The sequence below is a fragment of the Neolamprologus multifasciatus genome, chromosome 4 (genome assembly GCF_963576455.1).
Source record: "Neolamprologus multifasciatus chromosome 4, fNeoMul1.2, whole genome shotgun sequence".
NCBI lineage: Eukaryota > Metazoa > Chordata > Actinopteri > Cichliformes > Cichlidae > Neolamprologus > Neolamprologus multifasciatus.
Genome location: NC_140442.1, coordinates 8,974,640 through 8,999,058, shown reverse-complemented (window position 1 = coordinate 8,999,058; position 24,419 = coordinate 8,974,640). Strand labels below are relative to the sequence as shown.

At 40.2% G+C, this 24,419-nt stretch overlaps 1 protein-coding gene across 1 annotated transcript; it reads left to right on the top strand.

Annotated features, from left to right (window-relative positions):
• Nucleotides 1–4,229: 4,229 nt before the first annotated feature.
• cntnap1 (contactin associated protein 1) lies at nucleotides 4,230–24,363 on the top strand. Its single transcript, XM_085157021.1, has 24 exons — nucleotides 4,230–5,223; nucleotides 9,532–9,633; nucleotides 10,119–10,312; nucleotides 10,592–10,745; nucleotides 11,023–11,226; nucleotides 11,462–11,646; nucleotides 11,743–11,892; nucleotides 12,067–12,328; nucleotides 12,910–13,059; nucleotides 13,147–13,321; nucleotides 13,683–13,789; nucleotides 13,904–14,026; nucleotides 14,401–14,604; nucleotides 14,720–14,876; nucleotides 14,949–15,076; nucleotides 15,183–15,356; nucleotides 15,446–15,664; nucleotides 15,771–16,010; nucleotides 16,085–16,324; nucleotides 16,486–16,613; nucleotides 17,078–17,171; nucleotides 17,284–17,514; nucleotides 17,611–17,655; nucleotides 20,917–24,363. The coding sequence occupies exons 1-24, from the start codon at nucleotides 5,163–5,165 to the stop codon at nucleotides 21,114–21,116; spliced, it is 3,927 nt and encodes a 1,308-aa protein (XP_085013147.1). The 5' UTR covers nucleotides 4,230–5,162; the 3' UTR covers nucleotides 21,117–24,363.
• Nucleotides 24,364–24,419: the final 56 nt, after the last annotated feature.

Below are 24,419 nucleotides of genomic sequence, written 5' to 3'. Positions count from 1 at the left end.
AGAACGTTGAAGAAAAACAGGCCTTGAGAATTAGCAATTGCGCTATTGCAATTACTGGAGTATTTTCCGGTGTCTTTTTTAGCCAAAGAGAGAAGCATTCAGTTGCCACTTTTTAAAAACAAGCATTGGTTAGCCAACCTGACCACCTTTATACGTTGTGACTTGGCATAAACCCTTTTCATCCTCACTCATCATCCTTCCAGCTGCAACTGTCATTTACTACAGACAGTTTCAGATTAAACAAAGCCCGAGGCAGTGCAACACAGGAAAAAAAGACAGTGGGCAAACAAACTGGGAGGCAGACTAAATACTGCGGCTTGTTTGCTTCGTGAGGGAAATACAGCCAAGGAGTGTGTATCACTCACTGAGGCTATACATGTGCCTATATGTGAACTTCTGCGTGTGTGCCGTGTTGGCAGCAAACATCAGAAACAAAAGTGTCTCGACTCCATGTAACTCAGGCCACAGCTGCTCATGGTATTTAAACCCAATGCAGGAGCCTGCACTGTTGTCTTTGTGGACTTGTCATTGTGTTTATACCAACCTGTCTCGTCTGTCTTTAAATCAAATTTGAAGACATGCGCAGGTGTGTGTATTCACAAATATAGGTCACTATTTGTGCAAAAACGGTTCACGGAGCACAACAGATATTGTTGCTTGGCATCAGTCCTTTTCTTCTTTCAAAGTGAAGGGATAAAAGTACATTAAAACAGAATATAAACCACATGTACTCTAATCTTCAAGTGCTATGTCTTTTATACGGTATTTGCTAAGCAATACAGATACTGTAGTAATACAGAAAGGTTACAAGACCTATAAATAGAAAATATATATAAAAAACAAAACAAAAAATACGAGAATTGGATTTTAAAGGGGTAATGTAAATGTTGATCAAGTGTGGAACTGCAGTGCTTAGGGTTCTACATGGGTCCTATCAGCCTAGCTAAGTATAGTACACGGTGCATGCTGGGTTGACCTGGAAACCCCTGACATTGAATCTTTGACAGGACTGCACAGCTTGTGTCTGAAGTGTTGCAGGTGATTGATTGCATGAAAAGATAAATACTGAAATACTGAATAAATACTTCAAATACTTCAAACACAGGTTGTGTAACACATTTTGCTTGTTGGAATTTCAACAGAATCTATACCACTCTCATGATTCCATGACCACATTATTCCTTATACAGCATTAAAACTATAAACATGGAGGAACGCACTAGTCAGATTCTGTCCAAAAGCAGCCACATCTACTCACCAGCACCATTAGAGCTCACTAATGACTGTTTTACTTTACTTTTTCTAATCCTTAGAAAAGAGAAAGCCAAAAATCACAAGTTTGCTTTGCTGACCCTTTGACAGATTTTTTTCTTAGCAAAATCAAGTTGCAAGTCAACTATATTCTCCCAGAACGCACGCATAGCCTCTACACAACCTCTCAAAAACCGAATTTTTCTTTGAACTGAGGTGCTTGCACAGATTTAGCAAGAACAAAAAAAAAACATCAAATTTTTGAGCTTTGCAAAGACTAAATCATGGGCTCTGTTACTTTGGACAAAGTGCTTCCTTTTGCTTCTAGTTTTGTTAATTGAGCTGGTGCATCCACTTTTGGTGTGAGTGGTTAAAGAGGTTGTGGCAGCTGTCTTGAGCTAACACTGGGGGAGAGCCTCCAGGACCCCTGTACTAGTTTGCAAATCCCCCGCTGGGCTCACTTTTAGCCCTCACCAGCAGGAGGTCATACTAGTGTATGGACACCTGAAAGGAAGCTGTCTTAATTGCTCTGTTTACAGCCGTTTACCCACCAGTACGGAGGGACACCAGGTTCCCATAGTTTGGGATAAAAATAAACACCTGTCTCATCAGTGTCTGACTGTCTTGCTGAATTATCAGGTTTCTGGCAAACATTTGAAAACCAGACACCATCAGCATTATTTACATCTGTTTTGCGTTAACATATCAGCTACACACAAATAAAGACAGCACTTACCATAGAAACCTTTCCAGATCCTTCCATCCATCCTCATGACAGTGTTATTCTATGGTAACAGGTCAGCAAAATTATCTCTTGGAAACATCTAGGCATGACCCTTGTTTATGCGTAAATGTGTGTTTATATGCCCTTGGCTATGGGCTCGACAGTGTAATTGTATTTGTGAGAAATTCTGAAGCGTGCCTTTGCACTCGTACCCTTATAGCACGTGTCCTTTTTATTCTGGAGTGGCACCCCTATGGAAAATACACATTGTGCTAATGGGTGCAGACCACAGTAAAATGTGATCCCAAAGCACAAAAGGTTATTTTAAAATCCAGGGCTTTGTGAGAAACAAGACCATCATAGTTCTTTACCTGTCAGTTTGTTTTTGCATGTGTGTGTTTTTTAAAGACAGAGAATATTTTGTGATTCAGGTTGAGACTGATGTATACACGATTATGGAAATACCTTCTTTATTCTTTATTATAAATAATTGTTTGGTTAAGGTGTGGTTAAGGTGTGCCAGGTTAATTTTAGAAAATGAAAGCTCCCTCTTTTATTCATTTAGAATTTAGAATTTTGAACATTTTTGACAACATGAAATGTTTCAAAAGACCTGCAAAACAGAGTTAAAATGAACAGATTGTGTGAGATAGTTGGATGGCAACCAGCAAAACTGCTGCTCAAGTGTTGTAATGTGAGCAGACCCACTGTACTGTGAGATGCAGAGATCCAAGTATGAGCCATATCTGACATCTAGTGGTGAATTGTGCAGTTTTGCTGTTACTATTGTGTAACTGCTCCTGTGCCTATCCTGCAAAAATGCTGCACATGAGCACATTAAAAAAATACACGTTAATTAAATAAGTCTAATTTCTCTTTCTGTTACCTGAGTTATAAATGGTAAATGGACTAGTTCTTATATAGCGCTTTTCTACTCTGTCCGAGCACTCAAAGCACTTTATACAGCTAATTCATTCACCCAATCACACAAGCACTTCTAAGCTTAAGTGCTAAGAGTATCTAACATTCAGACACATCACACTCCGATGGATGCATCGGAGAGCAACATGGGGTTAGTATCTTGCCCAAGGCATGCATATTTGGCATGCAGACTGGAGCAGCCTGGGATTGAACCACTGACCTTCTGGTTAGTGGCTGAGCCGCTCTGCCACCTGAGCTACAGCCACCCCACCCAATTGTAATGTATATTACTTGGGGTAACAACTAAATGTAAAGTGAAGTAGAGTTTTGAAATATTGAAAATATTTTAATAGTTTTTTTTTAATCGTGACCATTGAGAACCATTGAGAATCACAACACCCCCTCCAAAAAACCCTCACACATATGATCTGGAAAGTCCACCACGAACTGGTCATATTAATCTTTTATCACTTTTGACATTGAGTTGTTTTATCCAGATGAACTGTTTAACCTCAGCCAGCATTAGGCTATCATCAGCTCTCTAAAGTCACTATAAGGTCAAATATAAAAGGTAATTAGAGAATGAGATGGCCTCCAGCCAGCCATATCTATAAGCTAGGTGCAGATGTGCTGCATGCATCTACTGCATGCTCCACATTATATCTAAAATAATGCCCGTTGAAATTAAGTAATCCTCTTTGCTTGCTGCCTTACCATAAATTACAGTGCACTGAACTATAAATCCAAGCTGTATGTTAAACTCTTTATTTTCCTCTCAATATTAAGGGCAAATACATGGCATCGAATCGGAAACAAGTACATCTGTAAAATATTACTGATTATTGTACACTCCACTACTTTAAAACCTCAGTTGAATATTTGGGGCAGTAGGGGAAAAACAAGAAATTTCTACTGTGACTGGGATAAATTACCCATCAAATCCTTTGCTTTCTGTCTCCTGTCAGTTAGACAAATCCATATGCAAAGCCTGGAGACTATTTGCAGCCACTTTCTGGTGCAGATTTGATGTCCTATTTTACTCTCCCGTGTCAATTTCACCTGCTTGCCATTGTCTTCTCCCTGCAGATATAATTCTGTACTTTTACGGTATTTCGGGAGTGAAAATAGTTGCAGCTTACAAACAGACAATCTGATTTGATTGAAAACACGTAAATCCCACGATAAAGGCATTCAATCTCACATCATCACTGACGCACTGCCGTCCCATAAACCCAATTCTTAATCCCAAAGCCTCCCCCCCCCCCCTTTTTTTGTGGTCAGTGTGCCACCCATCGCCATAAATCCCTCTCCTCCGCATCAGTCTCACCCCGCCCCCACTCCATTGTGCATGTGAGTCTTCAGGGATGAATCAGAGTTCAGCCACAACTGGCATCCTTAGGCTATAACCTGTTCTGTTGTGAGGGTTGCACTTGCACGAAATACCTAAACAAGGGTCACAGGAGCATCAAGCAGAACAGTGCAGCCTACTGGTCAGATGTGATTGTCATAGCCAACTCTGCGGTTCTGCTGCTGGTAAAGGATATTACTGAGCGTCATCTTATTTTTGGAAGAAGTTCACGTCTGCGTTCCCGGAGAGAAAGCGTTCTTAACCAAACCCTCGAAAACACGGGGCACAACCGGACAAGTGGAAGCCATGAAAACAGTGCCAAAGGATGATATGAAATATAAAGGAAAAGAAAAGAGGAATGAATATTCAGAACATTGATATTTAATCGAAAACTGATTGAAAACTGATCACTTTCACCAGCTTCACGATATTGATTTGGGGACTGAAATCACTGTATTCTTAGTTGCTGTGGAGAACACCTGACAGCTGCGGAATTTAAAAGTTTTTTTGTTTCTTTTTCTCCGCCTATCAAATTTCTTCTGCATTTGAAAATCCAGGCTCCTGCGTACGGGACCCATCTGAATCCTGTCTGAACTGCCTGCAAGCGCACCGCTTATGCAGAAAACTGAAAAGCATGTTGATTGCCACCATACAGGAGCTATTGCATTCCATTACGGTCATGTAAATAAAACCATTAAAAGGATATAACAGAAAAGTGCGCGCTCTCGGCGAAGCGCAGCATCAGCACCAGCAACCGATGCGCGTCCCCGCCCCGGTAGAGGCTGCCCGAGATCCCGGGAAGAGGAGTTGGAGCAGCGCGAGTTAAAGTTGGGCTAAAGGGGGGGTGAGAGGATGCTGCAGAACAATCTACGATCTAATTAACATAGCATATGTGGATAAACGTGTCCTAAGTGAAGGATGACTTGCAAAACACTGAGCATATGCCTCTTGTTTTGGGGGTTTCAACATTGCTCATCACGTAAGTCTTGTGAAACAGCAATTATTCATCTACTGTCGCTTGCTAGAATATGATTAAAATATTTCAGGGTGTATATACATGCATTATCCGCAGACTGTTTAGTGTCGGATCATACGCTGACGAAAAAGTTGCATTCTAACACGCGATAACCTGATGAGTGAAAAATACCACTGGAGGGCAAAATGTAGCCTGAGATGTTGGGATGTTTGAAGGGCAACGCACGCTGCGACGAAACCGGGCATTGTGTTAAACGGACACGATTTCATTTTCACGGCTTGCTTTTGGCTACTGAACATTTCAAAGCACGAAAAGTGTTGAAGCAAACCACGTCGGTCCTGCATAAGGTGCGCACGGCGATCCCCCTTTGCACTGGACTGTCTGCATTGCAGTGCTTTCTCCCAGCCTGCACGCAAGTTTCTGCAGCGTGCGGGCTCAACTCTATTTTATTTTAAAAGCGCAGTGCTGTTCATGTTGATTCAAATATAATAATATACACACACAGTGTATCTTCTTGTTGGCGAAAATCGGTTGAGCGATTTTTAATAGCAACGTTTGAGAGAGCAGGGCTCAGCGTCCTGACCGGGACCAGCCCACTGCAGTACTTTTTTTTGGGAAACCTAGGTGTCCATGAGCTGCCCAGAAAGCGCTGCATCTCGCTTTTAGCTTGCCGGGAAATCAACATCTGCTATAAGACTGCTGAAGTGCTTCAGTTGTCTTGCAGGTGACAGAATCGGGAATACGTTTGTGGGGGTATGTTTGGGGCTAAAATTGGGTAAGGCTAAACACCCACCTAGACCCATTCACCAGAGCTTGAATGCATACTGATAAGCGTTATGTGTGATGTCACTGTCAAGATGACCTCAGAGGGTCTTCACTGCTTCTTTAACGCACACTTCCAGACACTGGCTCATTAGTTTAGGTAAGAAAGATGGAGGATGGACTAAGGTTTGACTTCCTGTCACTTTGGAATGTGAAATTCAGAAATTCAGATACTGACTTACTGCTAGTATCTATCTATCTATCTATCTATCTATCTATCTATCTATCTATCTATCTATCTATCTATCTATCTATCTATCTATCTATCTATCTATCTATCTATCTATCTCTGTGTGTGTGTGTTATTGTTAGGTTATTGAGAACATAAACGGTTCCACATTGTAGTATTCATATATGCCTTTGAGATATCCCCTTATGAGAAATTATAACTTTGCTATACAGGATTTTTTTTATTTTGAAAAAAAGAGAAAGTTTCTCTGAGATACCACGCTAACTGCAGAAGATGAACAGAGAAACCAGTTAAGCTGAATATGTTTGTCAAGTGCATTTGTTTGCTGATTTCCAATCAATAAGTTGATGTCTCTGTGTTTTATCTACAAAAGTTCTGATGATAGTTTAATGCAGCCCTCTGGTCTGCTGTGGAGACATGCACAGTGGAGCTGTGCCAGAATAAAATGGAGCCTAAGATCTCAGAGCCTCACCCCACTAAATCATCCTGGGGTGAGGCTGAAACTCGCTCTCTGAAGTGAGAGTGTGCGTGTATGTGTGTGTGTGAGGAATAAGAAGGTGGAATACATGTGAATAAATCTAAAGCTTATAGTCTGAATAACAAGGAACTAACTGTTTGGTTCATAAGAGGGGGATTTATATCTAAAGAAGCTGTAACAGTCATTTAGATTCAACTTTAAGTCTCAGCAGAACTCTGATATTCTGTAGTGTTTGTAGTTTTGGTCCTTGGTAGTCAGGCACCACCCACTGTGATGTCTGCCCAAATATGAATAATTTAGCATACCCTTTCTTGCCATTCTTATGTACTGCTTTGTTGCAGTATGTTTTGGTATGTTTGGAGATGCCCGCATTCAGTGGATGCCTTCACTCAGACAGGGTTGCTGTCTGAATCGTCAGCAGCCATGCATCACAGAGCAGCGTCAGTCAAAGGAGGTGCCTCTGCATACTGTATGTAACCGGCAAAAACGATGTGTCAGCCCAGACAGGCCTACCCACACTAGCGGCAGAGTGATATTTCAGCATGAGTGGTGTTAGAGCTCTACACAGCTACGCTGCTCTCCACAGCCTCTTAATGATAAATGGAGAAATAGACTACCCCGTGATGTGCACAGACAGGAGGGGGAGCAAAATCACAAGTAGCAGGGTACACAGGCTTCAGGTACGCTCTAACTGCTGCAGCATGACAACGCCCAATAGGGAAGAGACAGCAGGCAGAGAAGGCAGAAAAGATTATGCGATGATGATGATGAGCAAGAGTAATGGGATACAGTGAAAGCACGGAAGATTGGAGGGTTTTTAGAGTTGGGGTGGAGATAAAGAGAGTGGTATCAAAATGAGGGAAAGGAAGTGAGACAGTGAATAGGTCTGGGTGCGGAGTGCGTGACATGCTTTTCATAAAAAGGAGGAGCTGTGTGACCTAGGTTACCTTGATGCAGTCTAAGATGAAGCCGTTAAAGCCAAACACCATTTCATTTACGAGTAACTGAAGAAGTTAAAGAAGTAATTACTCAAGCTGCTAGTAGCAAAGGAGCTTTACTTATGTGATTGCATCTCAAAACTTCAAAGTATATGTATTTTTTGTGGGACTGGACATTTGAGGGTGTGGTTCACTTGAAATGGCTTTAGAGCACAGCAGTAAAGTAATGCAGCAGAGATCTGTTATTGATTATCTGCAGCATAGCAGGCATTTCTGTATCACAAAGAGAGAGAAAGCCATTAGAGAAGAAGCTGAATCAGAAAGTCAAGGTCATATTTCCCTTGCTCAGCACATTTCCTCCCTCTGAATGTGCAGCATGCCCTTGGAGAGATGTGGACAGAACTCATTAAAGTTGTTTAAAATTTCCAACTGTGCTCCACTTGTCCTCATCTAGCTCCATTTGCAGTCAGTATACTAATTCTGCTAACATGCCTTGCCCTTAGCTGCCGGTTACCATGCCTTCTTCTGCATGACCTCCACGAATGTAAAACAATGATTAAAACTCCTGTTTAGTAGTAAACAACTCCAAACATTTAAGAGAGGATTATACTGACACTGGTGGAAGGTCAGATAGGAGCTTCTTTCATTTCAGTAATAGTTATACATAAACAAGATTAAAAATTTTATTTATTTATTGATGCACCTGCTTTGTTTTTCATTGAACAAATATTATCCCTCCAGGATTTTGGTTTATCTATTTTAAATGTCTTAAGAGTCTCAAGGAGCATATTTTGGCATGTAAAATGAGAAACTGTTTCCTTTACAGCTGGAGGTGAGGGCATCAGCCATTTATCCCCAGCCATGACAGAAGCAAGATTAGGTAGAATTATGGTCACTTTTAACAGCCCTCAAGCAGGGAGCAAGTCTGAGCAGATGCGTGATGGCCCCATTAGCCTCATAACCACATGTACAATAGCAAAGCAGCATAACAGCTCTCTCTCTCTCTCTCTCTCTCTCTCTCTCTCTCTCTCTCTCTCTCTCTCTCTCTCTCTAAACATTACATATATGTATGTATAATAATAATAATAATAATACATTTTATTTGAGGTTGCATTTCTGAAACCCAAGGTCACCTTACAAAGAAAAGAAAGATATCAATAAAACAGTAGATTAAAATACATTAAAATGCAAAAAAGTAAGATGTGTGTTGAGCTGTGACTTAAATAAGGGAAGGGAATCTATATTTCTTATGACAGGAGGAAATGAGTTCCAGGGCCGAGGAGCAGAGCGACCGAAAGCTCTGTTCCCTGTAGCGATAGGACAAGCAGAAGGAACAACAAGATGAATGGGAGATGAAGATTTGAGAGAGCGGGAAGTTAGTGGTAATATGGAGCAGATCTCATAGATAAGGATCTGTTTAGTTTCTGTTAAGTTTGAGAAAATTGGAGGAGAACCATGATCTCATCTCCATAAGACAGAAGGGATGAATTAGGTTTGGAGGAAATGTAGAGTTGGGTGTCATCAGCATAACAATGAAAATTGACATTATATTGTAAATGTATTCTTCTTCTTCTTCTTCTTCTTCTTCTTTTTCTTATTATTATTATTATAGTTAACATGTGTCTATTTTACTCTGCAAAAAAACAAACAACAAAACAATACTAAAGGTATTTAGTGCTTTGCCTTGAATTTAATTGAATTGATCCGAGTAAACGTGTCTCCCAGATAATGCAGTAACTGCTAATTAATCTCCAAGTGGAGTTTTCTTATCTAGCTGTGCAGGAGTTCCTGCTGTTGTTATTCATTTCGAATGGTGCATTGTTATAAAAATCACCTTTTTAAAACACCTTCTGACGTTGGTGTTGTCCCTGTTTTCACTGCAGGAGAATGTGCCGATCCACTCATCTCTGGGCTGTATGCGTCCTCCTTCCTGGCCTCTTCCAGATATAACTTTCTGTACTCTGCCAATTTTGCCAAACTATATGGTAAGTTCTTGTAATGTAGAGCCAGTCCTTAACTATATGCTAGTTATATTTGAGACCTGATTCACAGCACAAATTCACCGTAGTACTTCCATTCAGATCCACTATCTATAAGCCATAAAGTGAGGGACTCTAGCTTAAGGTGACAATACTTTCAATGGAAATGAAGAGAATATGATATAATTTATTTAAAAAATCCTGCTACTAAAACATAAAATCATGTTTTATTATTTTTAATTTGATTGAACCTACTTTTAGCAAAGGAAGCTATTTTTTTTAAACAAAGTTAACAACTAGCAGGTCAAATAGAGTGTTTACCAGCTATGATGCAGGTATTTCAAACACAGTTTGATTTGTAGTAGCAGTACATTACATACTGTGTAACCATTCCGGTAAGATTTAAGGTTAGCTCTGTAAGGTCACAGTTGTATTTCCAGTTATTTGATTCTTGCCAAATTTGATCAAATCTTTCGTTTTCACGCCCTCAGGCAGCAGCGGCTGGTCCCCTTCCTCAAGGGACAGACAGCCATGGTTGCAGATAGACTTGCGCAGGAAGTACCGACTGGTGGCAGTTGCCACTCAGGGGACCTTCAACTCATATGACTGGGTCACCAAATACACTCTGCTCTACGGAGATCGACCAGACTCCTGGACGCCGTACATCATGAAAGGAGGCAACTCTGTAGGTGTCACTGGGCCCTAATGGCCGTGGTGGGATGAAAGCCATAAAAGGGATAAGTCGAGGATTAACTAGTCAAATGTAATCTCTATGGCAGATTTGGGATTCAGTGGGTGTTCCATTATATTCATTGCCGCAGGCTGAAAAACAAAGACAGCACAGAATATTATCACTGACAAAGCTAATCTCATCATCAATTCATCATCGCCTCTTAATAAGGCTTTAACACCATAGCGGTGGCTCAATAACTCTCCACTCTTCTCCTGTCTCATCTGTTTGCAGACGCTGCCTGGTAACTGGAATTATTATCAGGTGAAGAGGAATGTCTTCCATTACGCCTTTACTGCTAAACATATTCGTCTGCTGCCTCTGGCATGGAACACAGAGAATGGAGGGAAGATCGGTGTGAGACTGGAGCTGTTTGGCTGCCCTTATGGTAAAAATGACTGAAGGATGCTCTACGTGGATTTGCTGATTCTGACTGACATCCAGCAGTTAACCATAGCTCTTAACTATATTTTTAAAACACGCCAAATGTGCTATACTAGTTCCATATTCTTTCATAAGCGACTACTCTCAGTACTCTTCAGTTGTTTGAATGCATTACGCAAGCTAAAGTGCCAAACAATTTCAAGGAGCTCAAGGACATGAGCCATGTAGCATACTTGCCACATTACTCTTTTAAACTGAATCAGGTTGAAATTTTGTTGCAGATTCCTATGTGCTACAGTACAATGGAGATGACTCAGTGGTCTACAAGTATCCTGAAAAAAAGTCCCGTACGCTGCAGGACCACATTGCCATAAACTTCAAGACTCTGGAGCAGGATGGCCTTCTTTTGCACAGTGAAGGGATTCAGGGAGACCTCTTTACCGTGGAGCTGAAGAAAGGCCGGCTTTACCTGCACATCAGTCTTGGTACAACCAGCATTAAAAAATTGTTTTACATTTATTGTAACCAGGAACTAAAAACTTTGTAACAGTAACATCCATCTCAGAGATAACCTGAAACAAAGCCGAAGTGTCACGGTAGGGATCTTGGTATTGCTGGTTAGGTTGTTGAGTTAGGTCTTTCAGTTATGCCAAATATCTTAACATGCTTTGAACATTTTTATTCAGTTTTTATTCAGTTCCTTCCATGCTGTGTTTGCAGGAAGCAGTAATGTACACAAAGTTAATGGACGGACATCACTGACCGCTGGCAGCCTTCTTGACAATCTCCACTGGCACTATGTCACAATCAAACGTTATGGTCGACAGGTGAACCTCACAGTGGACAGTCAGACAGTGACAGCAATATGTAATGGAGAATTTACTCATCTGGATCTAGATAAACAGGTACTGTCTGGAATATATTCTCCTTTAACTGCAGAAATATTAGTGAATGTAGGACAATGCGCTGGGTATCTGACTGTCTTAATACCCGATGCTTAGATCTATGTAGGAGGAGTAATAGAGCAAAACATGCCTCACCTCCCTTCCACACCAAATTTCGCGGGCTGTATGGAAAACGTCTTCATCAATGGCATCAATGTCATCGACAAGGCCAAGAGAGAAGATCCCGACATTCATATACCAAGAAGGGTAGGGCTCTACGATAACGCTAATCCATTATATAGCAACATCATCATTTTGGGTAATCGCCTTTAAAATTTGCAGCTTTACCCAAATTCGTCTGTTTTATGTTCACAGTTTAATCACAAACACTGTCATTCGTTTCAGCGTGGCTAATGTGGTCAATTTTCTCTCTCCATCTAGAAAAAGATGCATTTTACCTGCCGTGACATTTTGCTGAAACCAATGACCTTCGCTGGGCCCAATAACTACCTGCAGGTGCCGGGGTTCTTCAGGAGGCCCCGCATGTTTGTCAAGTTCAAGTTCCGCTCATGGGACTACACAGGGCTGCTGATGTTCACACGTTTTGCTGATGATCTGGGTGCTCTTGAGCTGGGTCTGAGCGAGGGACAGATCAATGTCACTATATTCCAGCCTGGCAAGAAGAAAATTCAGTTTGCTGCTGGTAGGCTTTTCTCAGACACATATTAATGATCAAGAAACAGACCTCACAGCCCATTTCTCGCCAATGGTGCTAGTTTCAGTCAATATGCAAATTTACTCTTTATAAGGGTGGGGGAACCTGCAGTCAGCTGAGACTGAAGCAGTCACTTGGATGAGTGACGAAACGTTTCTTCCACTGAAAACGTTATGTCCAGATGAACAGAATCAACTTTTTGGGACTTTGTTAAAATAAGATCATTAATGCATCACATCTTGATTGTTTGAAATCCACAGTGGTGGTATACACAGGCAAATCACAAAACAGTATCATTGCCTAAGATCTTATGGACGTAAATGCATGGAGGGTCAGGAAAGTTCCATAACAGAGACATACCACCAAACTTTAATTTCTCCACATTTAAATATTTTCTGCCCCTAAACTCTATATGGACAATTCATGGCAACCTTTACCTGACAACTGAAAGAATGGTTAGCATTATGCATGTGATTTTTGTACTGATAATATATACAAAAACAACTGTACATATCTGTACTGATAACATAATATGACAGCATCACAAAGGGCTTCGTCTTGTCCCACAGGATACAGACTAAACGATGGTTATTGGCATTCAGTTGATTTGGCAGCCAGAGACAACCTGCTAACTCTCACTATTGATGAGGAGGAGGGCTCACCACTAAAGATCACCAACCCTTTCACTATTCGGACAGGCGACCGCTACTTTTTTGGAGGTGAGTTGATTTCTCAGATAAAATTAGATCAAATAGATCAAATCTGTGCTCATCATAATCTTACAGAATTTGCTTTCCTCCGTTTAGGTTGTCCGAAAACTAATAACACAGTCAGGAAATGTGAAACCAAGCTGAATCGCTTCCATGGCTGCATGCAGCATATCTTCATAGACAACGAACAGCTCGATATTGACATTATTCTGATGCGACAGTGGGGAAGATATGCCGAGCTGCTGTTGGGCACCTGTGGGATCACTGACAGGTGAAACACACTATTAGTCATTGAGGGAACCTGACTCATTCAGTTTAATTAAAAAGATACTAATACAGCACTGCAATAATGAGTTATTAGTGTATGTCATACTTTATCATTTATCATATTTATTAATAACCCATATGTAATGTTTATGGACTACTTGGCCCCACATTGCTGTCAGACGTAATTGGTTTGGTGTGTCTGGTTTTTAAAAATAACTTGACCTCATAAACTCTGTCTAAAGGAACTTGGCGGGACAAAAATATCCCAAAAGGAGAATAGGATGGTGAAAAAACTGGTTATTTATGTAAGTCGCTCACTTTTGCAATAACCAAAAAGTTAGTATAATAATCTCTTTTGTATGCAGATGTACTCCAAATCCATGCGAGCACGAAGGTAGATGCATCCAGTCTTGGGATGACTTCATCTGCCTGTGTGAGAATACAGGCTATAAAGGAGAAGTGTGTCACATGTGTAAGTGCTAGCTGATAATTGTAAAACGCCAACACTTTCTTAAATAAATAACACCTTGCTTGTGTTATTTATACTCCTTATTATAATAAATTGCTCCATTATTTCCCCAAACAGCGGTTTATAAAGAATCATGTGAGGCCTACAGACTCAGTGGCAAGTATTGGTCTGGAAACTACACCATCGATCCTGATCTCAGTGGGCCATTGAAACCATTTGAAGTGTACTGCAAAATGAAATGTAAGTAGTCATTGTTGCTAATAGCGCATGGCTGCAGCAGCACTGTGTTCAGTGTTTGATGTTTTATCTGTAGGTTGCGAAAAGGGCGAGAAAAAAAAGTCATGCTATTATGTGAGGGTAATGAGAAATGTGCACTGAAGTTTCAAGGGAAATTAAAAAAAGGATTTATATATATCAAGAGAGATCCAGCTGTTGCTGCCTTTACATCTGTCTTGTAAAACGTTTCATCCTCTGCTTCCTCCATATTATCATAGAGGAAGATATTATTATATAGTAAATTTCTTTTTAGTGTTTCATCATGTTCCTTACTTTCCCCCCATTATTCTCTTTGATCCTTTTCTGATTTGACTTACATCTATCAAACCTTTTTGCAGCATATAAAGCTTGGACAGTGATATTGAGTGATCGAGTGGAAGGTACTAAGGTGATTGGGAGTTCAATCCACAAGCCATATATAGGAGATGTCAACTACTGGAATGCCACCTGGGATGAAGTCACTGCTCTTGCAAACACCTCCATGTACTGTGAACAGTGGATAGACTACTCGTGCTATAAGTCCCGTATCCTCAATACCCCCAGTAAGTAGGATGAGACAGATTTTAATAGCGTGCACGTGCAGATGATCAATAAGCAAGAAAATATTGAAAATGAATTCATGTTTCAAACACAGATTCAATTTCTCTTTCAAAATAGATGGAAGGCCTTTCACTTACTGGATTGGTCGCAACAATCAGAGCCATTATTATTGGGGTGGGACATTCAGAGAAGTCCAAAAATGCGGCTGTGCTGTCAATCAAACCTGCGTCGACCCCAAGTTTCAGTGCAACTGCGACGCTGACTATAGACAATGGTGAGAGAAGAACACACTGAACGTGTTTACCTTGTGACTTTGACATTGATCGTTTTCTTTGTGGCTTTTCAGGTACTCGGACAAAGGCTACTTGGACTTTAGAGACCATCTGCCTGTGAGGAGGGTGGTGGTCGGGGACACCAATAGGACCGGCTCAGAAGCACATTTCACAGTTGGGCCACTCCGCTGCCATGGCGACAGTGAGATTAAATATTATGGCTTTCGCTAACACATATGCTCATCTCTAGTGTATCAAGGGAGGCTCTGAGTTGTTTTTCTCCAAATTTATTTCAATGTTTTCCACAGGAAACATCTGGAACACCATAGCCTTCACAAAGCCCACTTACATAACATTCCCCACCTTCAGGCCTGAAACAACTGTTGACATCTCTTTCCACTTCAAAACCTATCGTGACCATTGTGTCTTCCTGGAGAACTCTGATGATCATCTTAGAAACTTTATAAGAATAGAGCTCAATAGTGAGTGGGTTCATCTGTTAGAAGGCAATTCTCAAGTTGTACATTTTGTAAAAAGTATTTTGCTAATTGTATCTTTTCTTTTCCTCCAGCCACCCAGGATCTTGCTTTTGTATTTATGGTTGGCGATGGCATCCTTAATGCGACCCTACACTCTCCTATGCCACTTAATGACAACGAGTGGCATTTCGTTCAGGCCGAGCTTAACGTGAAGTTGGCTCGGATTAAGGTAGATTATCAGCCATGGGCAGTCAAACGCTTCCCACCTCAGACTTTTATCACCATGAAGTTCACACATCCTCTCATTGTAGGTAGGTTTTCTGAGGTGTACTTGGAAATTTCAAAATATAAAAACGACACAAATTAAATCAATTTAATGTGTCCTCTAGCCACTGATACAAGTATTCTTTGTCACAGGTTCAGCCAACCGTACCTTGAGACCTTTCTTGGGCTGCCTTCGAGGGTTGCGGATGAATGGCGTGCCTCTCGATTTAGAGGGGAAAGTAAACGAAGAACAGGGCATAAGGAGGAACTGTACTGGACAGTGTCTTAATGCTACCATACCATGTCGAAACAGCGGGCAGTGTATCGAGGGATACGCTTCCTATACTTGTGACTGTAACAATACAGCCTTTGATGGTTTCTACTGCCATAAAGGTAAGTTATGTTCAGCACAACAAAAAGTAAATGTAATAAAATTCAGACTGAAATCTAATAATTATCTTTCTAAGATATTGGAGCTTATTTTGAGATTGGATCATGGATGAAGTACAACATACGAAAGAAGCCAGTATCAGATGAAGCAGCGTGGGCCAACTGGATTGACCCGCACTACGACAATTTCAGTCTCGGCTACAACGATACAGCAGATGACATAGAGTTCAGTTTTAGCACTGTTCACACACCAGCCGTGTTGCTCTACATAAGCTCCTTCGTCCAGGACTACATCGCTGTCGTCCTCAAGACTGATGGTATGGAAAACTAAGAAACAATATTTGTTGAGAATGGGAAAGCCGTAACTTTGCACATAATCTCATTATTAGGAGAGCGTAGTGATTTTATCCAGTTGTTAGAGTTATTCAGCAAAACAGTACTGTATGCTATTGATTTACTCTCTTGCCTCTCCCCTCAGGTAGTGTAGATCTGAGGTATAAGCTGGGAGTCATAACACACAAGTACCAGCTGACTCACAGAAACCTGGCAGATGGATTCCCTCACTATGTGAACATAACCAGACACAACAGAACCATCAAAACCCAGGTTCAAGCTGCCATTGCTCCCACTGTGTACAATGTGATCTGTGGTTTACATTACCTTCTGTGAAATAATTTATTATGTCTCGTAATTCTGAACACTACTTAAGGATAGCCAACTAACTGAACTTCCCCAAGAGAAGCAGAATTTTCCTACAAATTATAAGAACAGTGATCTACACAAATGTTCAAGTAACAGTTTTACATTTGGGGATTAGATTTGGGGTCAGGTAAAAAGGCTGGAATCTTTACCTTTGATAAAAGCCAGGTTGGTAGCCTCACATTTATTACTTTCATATGTCACGTCAGAGAATGTCTTAAAAATAGTGCTTTTTATTTGGAAGTGCTTTATCTGTAGCTGGTTAACTGTTTATAATCATTGATGCTGGTCGTACTATAGGCATGCAGTGGTGTCTTTTTATCCTGCAATGTCCCCTTGAGGTGTAAAAACAAACGTTTCTCTATCCATAGGTGGATTACATGGAGCCTATTGTGGAAAAGATAACCTTGGTGGAAGATGCCAGGTTTGACTCTCCAAAGTCCATGTTCCTGGGCAGAGTGATGGGTATACGGCTTATTAATGATCTGTTATTAATAACATCTTGCTGCATGAATTTTTTAAATTATTTTTTGTTTAATCAGATCCTGATCTCATGTTTAATTTCTGTATCCTTCAGAGGTTGGTGACATTGACTACGAAATCCAGAGGCACAATGCTCCAGGCTTCATAGGCTGCATATCTGGGGTCAGATATAATGTCTATGCACCTCTGAAGACCTTGTTCCGTCCAAACGAAACAGATCCTCCAGTACAGACGCACGGCTATGTCTCTGAGTCTATTTGTGGTGCCTTCCCCCCTGTCCTCGGTTATGTACCATGGGAGGCCGACCCCTGGTTTACTGGAATAGGTAGAAGTTTATTTTTCATAGTGTAAATCTCATGAAATAAAGGCATTATTGTTTTCTGTTCATTTCCTGAACTGTGCATCTCTCTCTCTCTTACAGAGTATATTTATATCCATGATGACCTAGGTCTATTTTGGATAACAGGTAAGAATCATTTTTATCTTGAAGTAGTACAAAACGTGTAATGTGACATTAATTTAATCTAAAGCACCACTCATCTCCTTCATTTCTGTTTTACTCTTTTTCTCGTGCCCCAGATGGCACAAACACTGTTTCAAATTCTCTCTTAGTTTTTCCTAAAATCCTCTAATCCAAAATTAGAGCAGAGTTGTCAGAGTCTGACAGGAGCCTTTCAGTGGTTGATTCTTTCTGAAGGCAGAATTTTATTATATGTGGAAAAACAAAACATAGAACATAATTACAGTAAAGTAAATAACTATTTTTCAAGCATTTCAGTTCATACCAAATGATAGTGTTGTCTATATTTCATTGCATTCAGGTATACTGATTAAATAAAGAAAATTAGTGTAATGTATGAGTTATATATATATATATATATATAATTAATAGCCATGAGTGTTGGACCGTACTTGCAACACAGAGATATAAGCTGTCATAACAATAACAATGCCAACTGACTTGCTTTCAATATGCATTTATAGAAGGTATTTGTTATATAATAACATATTATATAACATATTATAATGAGAACATGGACGTGGAGGACATGCACTGAGAGCAGATGAGCAGCCTGCAGCATAGTATCACAGATGAAAAAAGAAAATTAGAGCAGGTCCCCCTGATGAGCAGGAGAGGCTGGAGTCTCAGGATTAAACTGCTGCACAGAGACTCCCTGCTCCATCCCTGTCTGAGACCTTTACCGGATCAGCTATTTTTAGTCTGCATGGCCCCAGCTTACTGTTCATCATTGATAGATGCTTTAGCTTAATAAATCATTTTGCTTCTGAGATATTATGCTAATACTGGACATCAGCGTGTCATTAAAGATTAATGCAACATTCGGCTATGCTGACAAAGGTCCCTCCCAGATATCACACATCTTCTCTGTCTGATATATTGTTATAGATAAAATGGTTATGACTCAGAAATTACACCTCCTGTTTTAATATTACCAATGAAATAAAATGCTAATCTCTACTGGCAGAAAAAGCGTTCACAGAGATAATAAGACCCGAATGCTCGAGCTCTACAGTGAATGATCCACTGGCTCTGTTATGCTCTGGGGGATATTTAGTCAGCCTGATTTAGATTCCCCTTTTACTCTTTGAGGGAATAGTCACTGCAATCAGAACGACATACATCTTGTGGAAGGATGGTCTTCCTCATTTTAGATTGAGGTAAATGTACAATGAAGTTTTAGTGAAAGGATTCAACACCATTTTAGGACACTTTATGTTGATTTTCCTTCCATTTTCTACCCTTCTATATCTTTCCAAGGGACATAGAAATACTGTAGAACATCAGAAGTTATCTTTTTTTATACTTCACAGACCATTCTCTGTAACCATTTGCTGTGTTTATGAACCTAAGGCGTTGAGAACATTTTATTGGCAGAAAAGCTGGCAAACACTGTTGATGTTTTGCCATTTCATTACACAGCGAACAGTCTGAGCGACAACAAACCTCCACACACCTACAGGCAATTTAATGCCATGATTGCACTCATTGAATTGTCAAATATTAAATGTGGCTGGTCTAAAAGCTCATGTACAGCTGGTCTCTGAATACTTACAAGCACTCTCTTTTTAAGATGAAAAACCATGTTTGTAATATGGTCTTTCATCTTGAAGTTATAGTTGATGTCATTTCAATCTGATGCAAAAACTCATTTATGTCTTTGCTACAGCTGGATTACAGAAAGTCCATCTTCAAAGTCCATATTCATTTAGCAAATTCTAAATGCAGCTGTTTGGGAACTAAGGACAAAGTGCTTATCAGGTCACTCCAATCTTCAGAAAATTCCTCTAGCTATCTGAAAATTTCCTCTGGCTTACTAAGACTTTGCTTCAGAGAGTGCACTATTTCAGATCACATTTTAAATGTATCAAATCCAACAGAGGATTACTGAGGAGGAAGTGAGGAAATGTATGGAGAGGAAGAAGAGTGGAAGGCGGTTATTCAGATGACAGAAGTATGTGGGGATGAAGTCAGGAGTGACAGAGAAGTGTTGAGGGTGTTGCAGGACATGCATGAGGACAGTGGGACAGTGGTGAGGTGTGCGGTAGGAGTGACAGATGGGTTCAAGTTGGGGGTGGGATTAGCTCAGGGATCAGCGCTGAGCCCCTTGTTGTTTACAATAGTGATGGACAGGCTGACAGATGAGGTCAAGCAGGAGCCTCCATGAATGTTTGTAGACGATGCTGTGATTTGTATTTAAGAGTAGGGAGCAGGCCTAAAAGAATCTATAGAGATGGAGGTATGCACTGCAGAGAAAAGAAAGTCAGCAGAGGCAAGAATGAGAATGAGAGGAAGGCAAGAGAGGTGAAGAAGAGCGTGCAGGCCAGGTGGAGTGGGTAGAGGCAAGTCAGGTGAGATTTGTAAGATGATAGTGCAATCTGCTAACATGTATCATGTGAAGCAATAACAAAAAGACAGGAGGGATAGGTCAATATGGAGATAAAAGTGAGAAAGGCAAGGCTGAGATCATTAGGACATGTGCAGAAGAGTGTATATGCTGAACAAAGTATGTTAAATATGGAGCTGTCAGGTAGGAAGAAAAAAAAAGATTTTTGAATGTAGAAAAGGAAGAAACGCCGAGAGTTATAGTGGGAGAAGATGCTGGTGATCGGGTAAGATGGAGGCAAATGATCCATTGTGTCCCCTAAAAGGAACAGGGTGAAAAAAGAGGAAGAAGAGATCAAACCCAGCAAAGAATGTCTCGAAAGGCAGGTCTAATTCCAGTGAGAGTGCATTCAGTATTTATAAATCACAACAACAGTTGCCTTGAGGCAGTTTATATTGTAAAGTAAAAACCCCCAAATGATACAAACAGAACAGAGAAAACCCAACAATCAGATAACCCCCTATATTTTTGTCTTTCTGTATGTTTCGATGACCTTTCACAGTAAATCACACTAACTAATTAAATCACTAGCGTGAGCAGTGATTTCTTATTCAGAGAGACCAAAAAACCACACATGCGCAGAATGTAAACATCACACTTAAGATGTTACAGAATTAGATCACAGACTTCTGGCACAGCAGAAAGAAAGTGTGTTATGCCATCATAGGCGACATGAGACCTAAATTAATTTATTCCAACAGTTTGTCTTGTTAAGATAAGAATTTGTGACAAGCAACACTTGCTTGTCATCAGTATTTCTTGGAGCAGCTTTTTCTTCCTGGTCTTGTGGATAACGTCTGACTCCTATTCTTGTCCATCAGTTATTGTGATCCTGGCGCTGCTGCTGCTCTTTGGAGGCCTGTACAGCATCTATGTGTATGCCTATCAGCAGAAGGGCAGTTACCATACCAATGAACCTAAAAACCTGGAGTCCCCCAGTAGCTCCAGACCCCTCACCGAGACTCTGAGGAGAGAAAAAAAGAACCTCCCAGAAATTGAAGAGGAGTTCAGGAGCGACTAGCATCAGAGAACCTCTTGGACAGTGGTTGGGGTTTTGAGTGGGGGTTGGAGTGTGGGAATTAGCATCTACAAAACCACAGATACCTATATTAAGTTTTCTATTCTTTTTGTTTCCTGATTTTTTTTATTTACATTTTGGTTTCTGTTCCTTTGCCCAGTTGATTTGGATATGATGCCTGGTGCTCTACATAGTATGTATTTTGGTAAGTCTAGTTTTGCTGGGTTCAAAGTTCAAATCAAGCCCCGTGTTGCATGAGTAGCTAACAAGTCTCACACTGTATTGCAGGGTGAAATACTGAAGTGCCTCATCTGAGCAAGCTTGATCTAAAGTACCCATAATAGCTTATTCAGATTGGGATTAGTTTAGACACTGTGGGAAAGGATGTTTAATTAGATCATCAGATTTAAGTGTTTAGGCTTTAATTGAGTGATTTCTTTTCCGAGCCATTTTTAAGACAGATGAAAACTACCAATAACCTACTGTATAGATTTATGCCATCCAAAATATACCTTTTGCTGACAATCTCTTCTGGAACCACTATCGACACCATAGTGCATAATCCATTTCGATTTTAAACAGTAAGAGCATCTGAAGTGGGGAACTAAAACAGTGCAAGGAAAATCAACACACAAAACTGGTGTTCATAGATAAAAAAAAAAGAAGCATCAACCGAAAAGGAATACACTGATAAGCATGGAGCTTTGTGATGATGAGCTTTGAGATGATACGTATAGATTCTACAAGGTACATATGCTTGTGTTTGTTGTATTGAAGCCTATAACATTGCATTACATATACAGTGTCAGTAGAAAGCAGCTTTGCCGATTACAGTATGCTCAGATTTCAAAACACATTCTCAACCATGGGGGCTTTGGACATGAGAATGTGATGATCTGAAGATACAGTACCTCTGGTTGTAGGAGCTAACAGACTGTTGGTGTACTGCAGAATGAAAACAAAAAAAGTTCAAGTGATGAAGCTTGCCAGGGATGGAGTGAACTAGATCTTATTTCTTCTGTCTTACTTCTGGTTGCATATTATGATCAATCTGCCAATAGGTTGGTGCTACAGACATTTGAGTCTCTAACGTCTCAAGAGTGTCAGAACAAAAAGATTATACAGTAAGTCCTTCCACAATCCTTTCTTTTTCAGTGAACACAAATTTCAGGGAAAAGCTGCTATGGCCATATGGGAAGCATACATAGAAACACACATGCACACACACACACACACACACACACACACACACACACACACACACACACACACACACACACACACACACACACACAATAACATATGTACAGAGGACCACAAAAATGTAAATGCTAATCTTTTTCTTTTAGCTCATAACGCTAAAATATTTTTCATGATATTGTAGTGCAGTAGCTGACCACAAAGTCATCACTGCTGCCGCTGCTTGTTTAGCTGCTTTCAGTGAAAAAGTGGAAAATTCTACAGTCACATGAAATTTTCATCTCTGGCAAGATGAAATATCATTTGATCTGTGGTGCAACCAAAGCTTAGGGCTATCATCACTCACTGCAGCTCCTTGTGTACACTAAAGCACTATCGTGTATGTGGAAAACAATGATAAAAGTAACACATTTGCAACATATCAGCTATGCATATGTAGAGCATGAGCGCACTTTGCAGTAACATGCAATAATATTCGCTTCTTCCAGCCACCAATAATGTTAATGCCTCAGTTTATTTTGCTAATGCACAATAGCAAGTAGGATGCAATGAGTGTATACGTAACTATATGAATAATGTGTCAAGTGACTTGTTTTTAAAATTCCTTCAGTTTGTACAAGAAAAGCTACAGTCAAATGGAATGGTTTGAATGTATATCCTCAGACTGCGTAATGTATGAGCAGACACTACACTGAAGACCTGCTCTGTTTTTATTGTAGGCTGCTTAGTACTGAAAGTAAAACTATTCATTGTAGCTTTTTAGAATGCTCAGGATAAAGAAAGTACAGTACTTGTTCTCTGTAGCACTAATACACCTCCAAAACTCAACATTGTTGGTTTTTCTTCCGTTACAGATGGACAGGACTGTGCGAAATTGTACAGTGAAAGAATGTACAGTAGATGTAAAAACTGCAATTACTGTAAAGGCACGACTTGCTAATAATGTATGAACATGTACAGATTTGGCCAAAACTGGCAAATACAGGCTCTATTTTTCAGAATGTACTTTAATAACACGAATGAGAGTGAAAAGTGAGCAAACAGAGTGAAATTGATGGTTTGTGACCGATCGAAGAATGATTTATGTTTTTGTTATTTGGACAATCGCCACATTAACAAACTTGGGTCAAATGTGCTTTGTTGCCTTTTAGCAAAGAGTCGACTTCTTTATCATATAAATGTATATATCTCACTGTATTCATTGGTAAATGGACTGTAAGCATTCAGCATTAGCAGTGTCACATTATTGCACCTCACTAATTAATTCATATGTGGTCCCTGGAGCGTGTGTTTGTGTGGTCTGATGTTTTGATGTTTGTGTATTTACATTTTTCCCACCAAGATACAACCTGATCTTAAAATAATGACAAACGTGCACTCATGCCAACTATTCAGCTCACTTATTGTAGTGCACCAACAGTAGTACAGGGAGACAGTGTTCAGTAAGGCTCCTATCCGCACAGGCATCACATGACCTTATCCTGAAGGGACCATCCTGCAGCCTCGTAATGGAGGAAAAGAAATGGGTAGGTTAAACGTCCAGTAGAGGGAGTCAGCCAGCTGGATGTTACCTAAGACAGGGTATGTGCTGACGATTTAAAATGTCAAACTTTCCGAGCATTTAATGAGTTGAAGCACAGATTAATGCCAGGATTTACAGGATTTAAAAAAAAGCAGATTTAAAGGGGCTTAAATTAGGCTCATAAAGGAATTGTGATTTGTGTGTATTGTGTTCTGTTAGCACTTAGAGATTTTAGTGTCTATAAAGGCCTTAAAAATCTGCAGACACCCTGTGAACAGTGATATGATGTCTGAAATCATGTGAAGAGTAGGCAGGTTAGATTTCTCTGCAACATCAAACTAAATCCTTCTGGAACAAAATTCTAGAAATAAAGATTACAGTTATGTTTTGATCACCTTGAAGTGTAGATTATTTTTTCTGTTCTCTCTGCTCGAGGTTGTTTTGTAATAGTTTCACTGTAAATGACCATAACTGTGTAAATCAAGGCAAAGCCAAACTGTCATCTCAATAAATGAAGCTTGAAGGAAATCAATGTGTCGTTCGAGCTTTCAATGTAGTGAGCATTTAGCACAGATGAGGACTAG

Coding starts and splice junctions, on each gene's coding strand:
- cntnap1 (XM_085157021.1), top strand. CDS start 5,163: ATGACTTGCAAAACACTGAGCATATGCCTCTTGTTTTGGGGGTTTCAA. Junction 11,893..12,066: donor ACATTCATATACCAAGAAGG/GTAGGGCTCTAC, acceptor CTCTCCATCTAG/AAAAAGATGCATTTTACCTG. Junction 15,665..15,770: donor CACACATCCTCTCATTGTAG/GTAGGTTTTCTG, acceptor TCTTTGTCACAG/GTTCAGCCAACCGTACCTTG.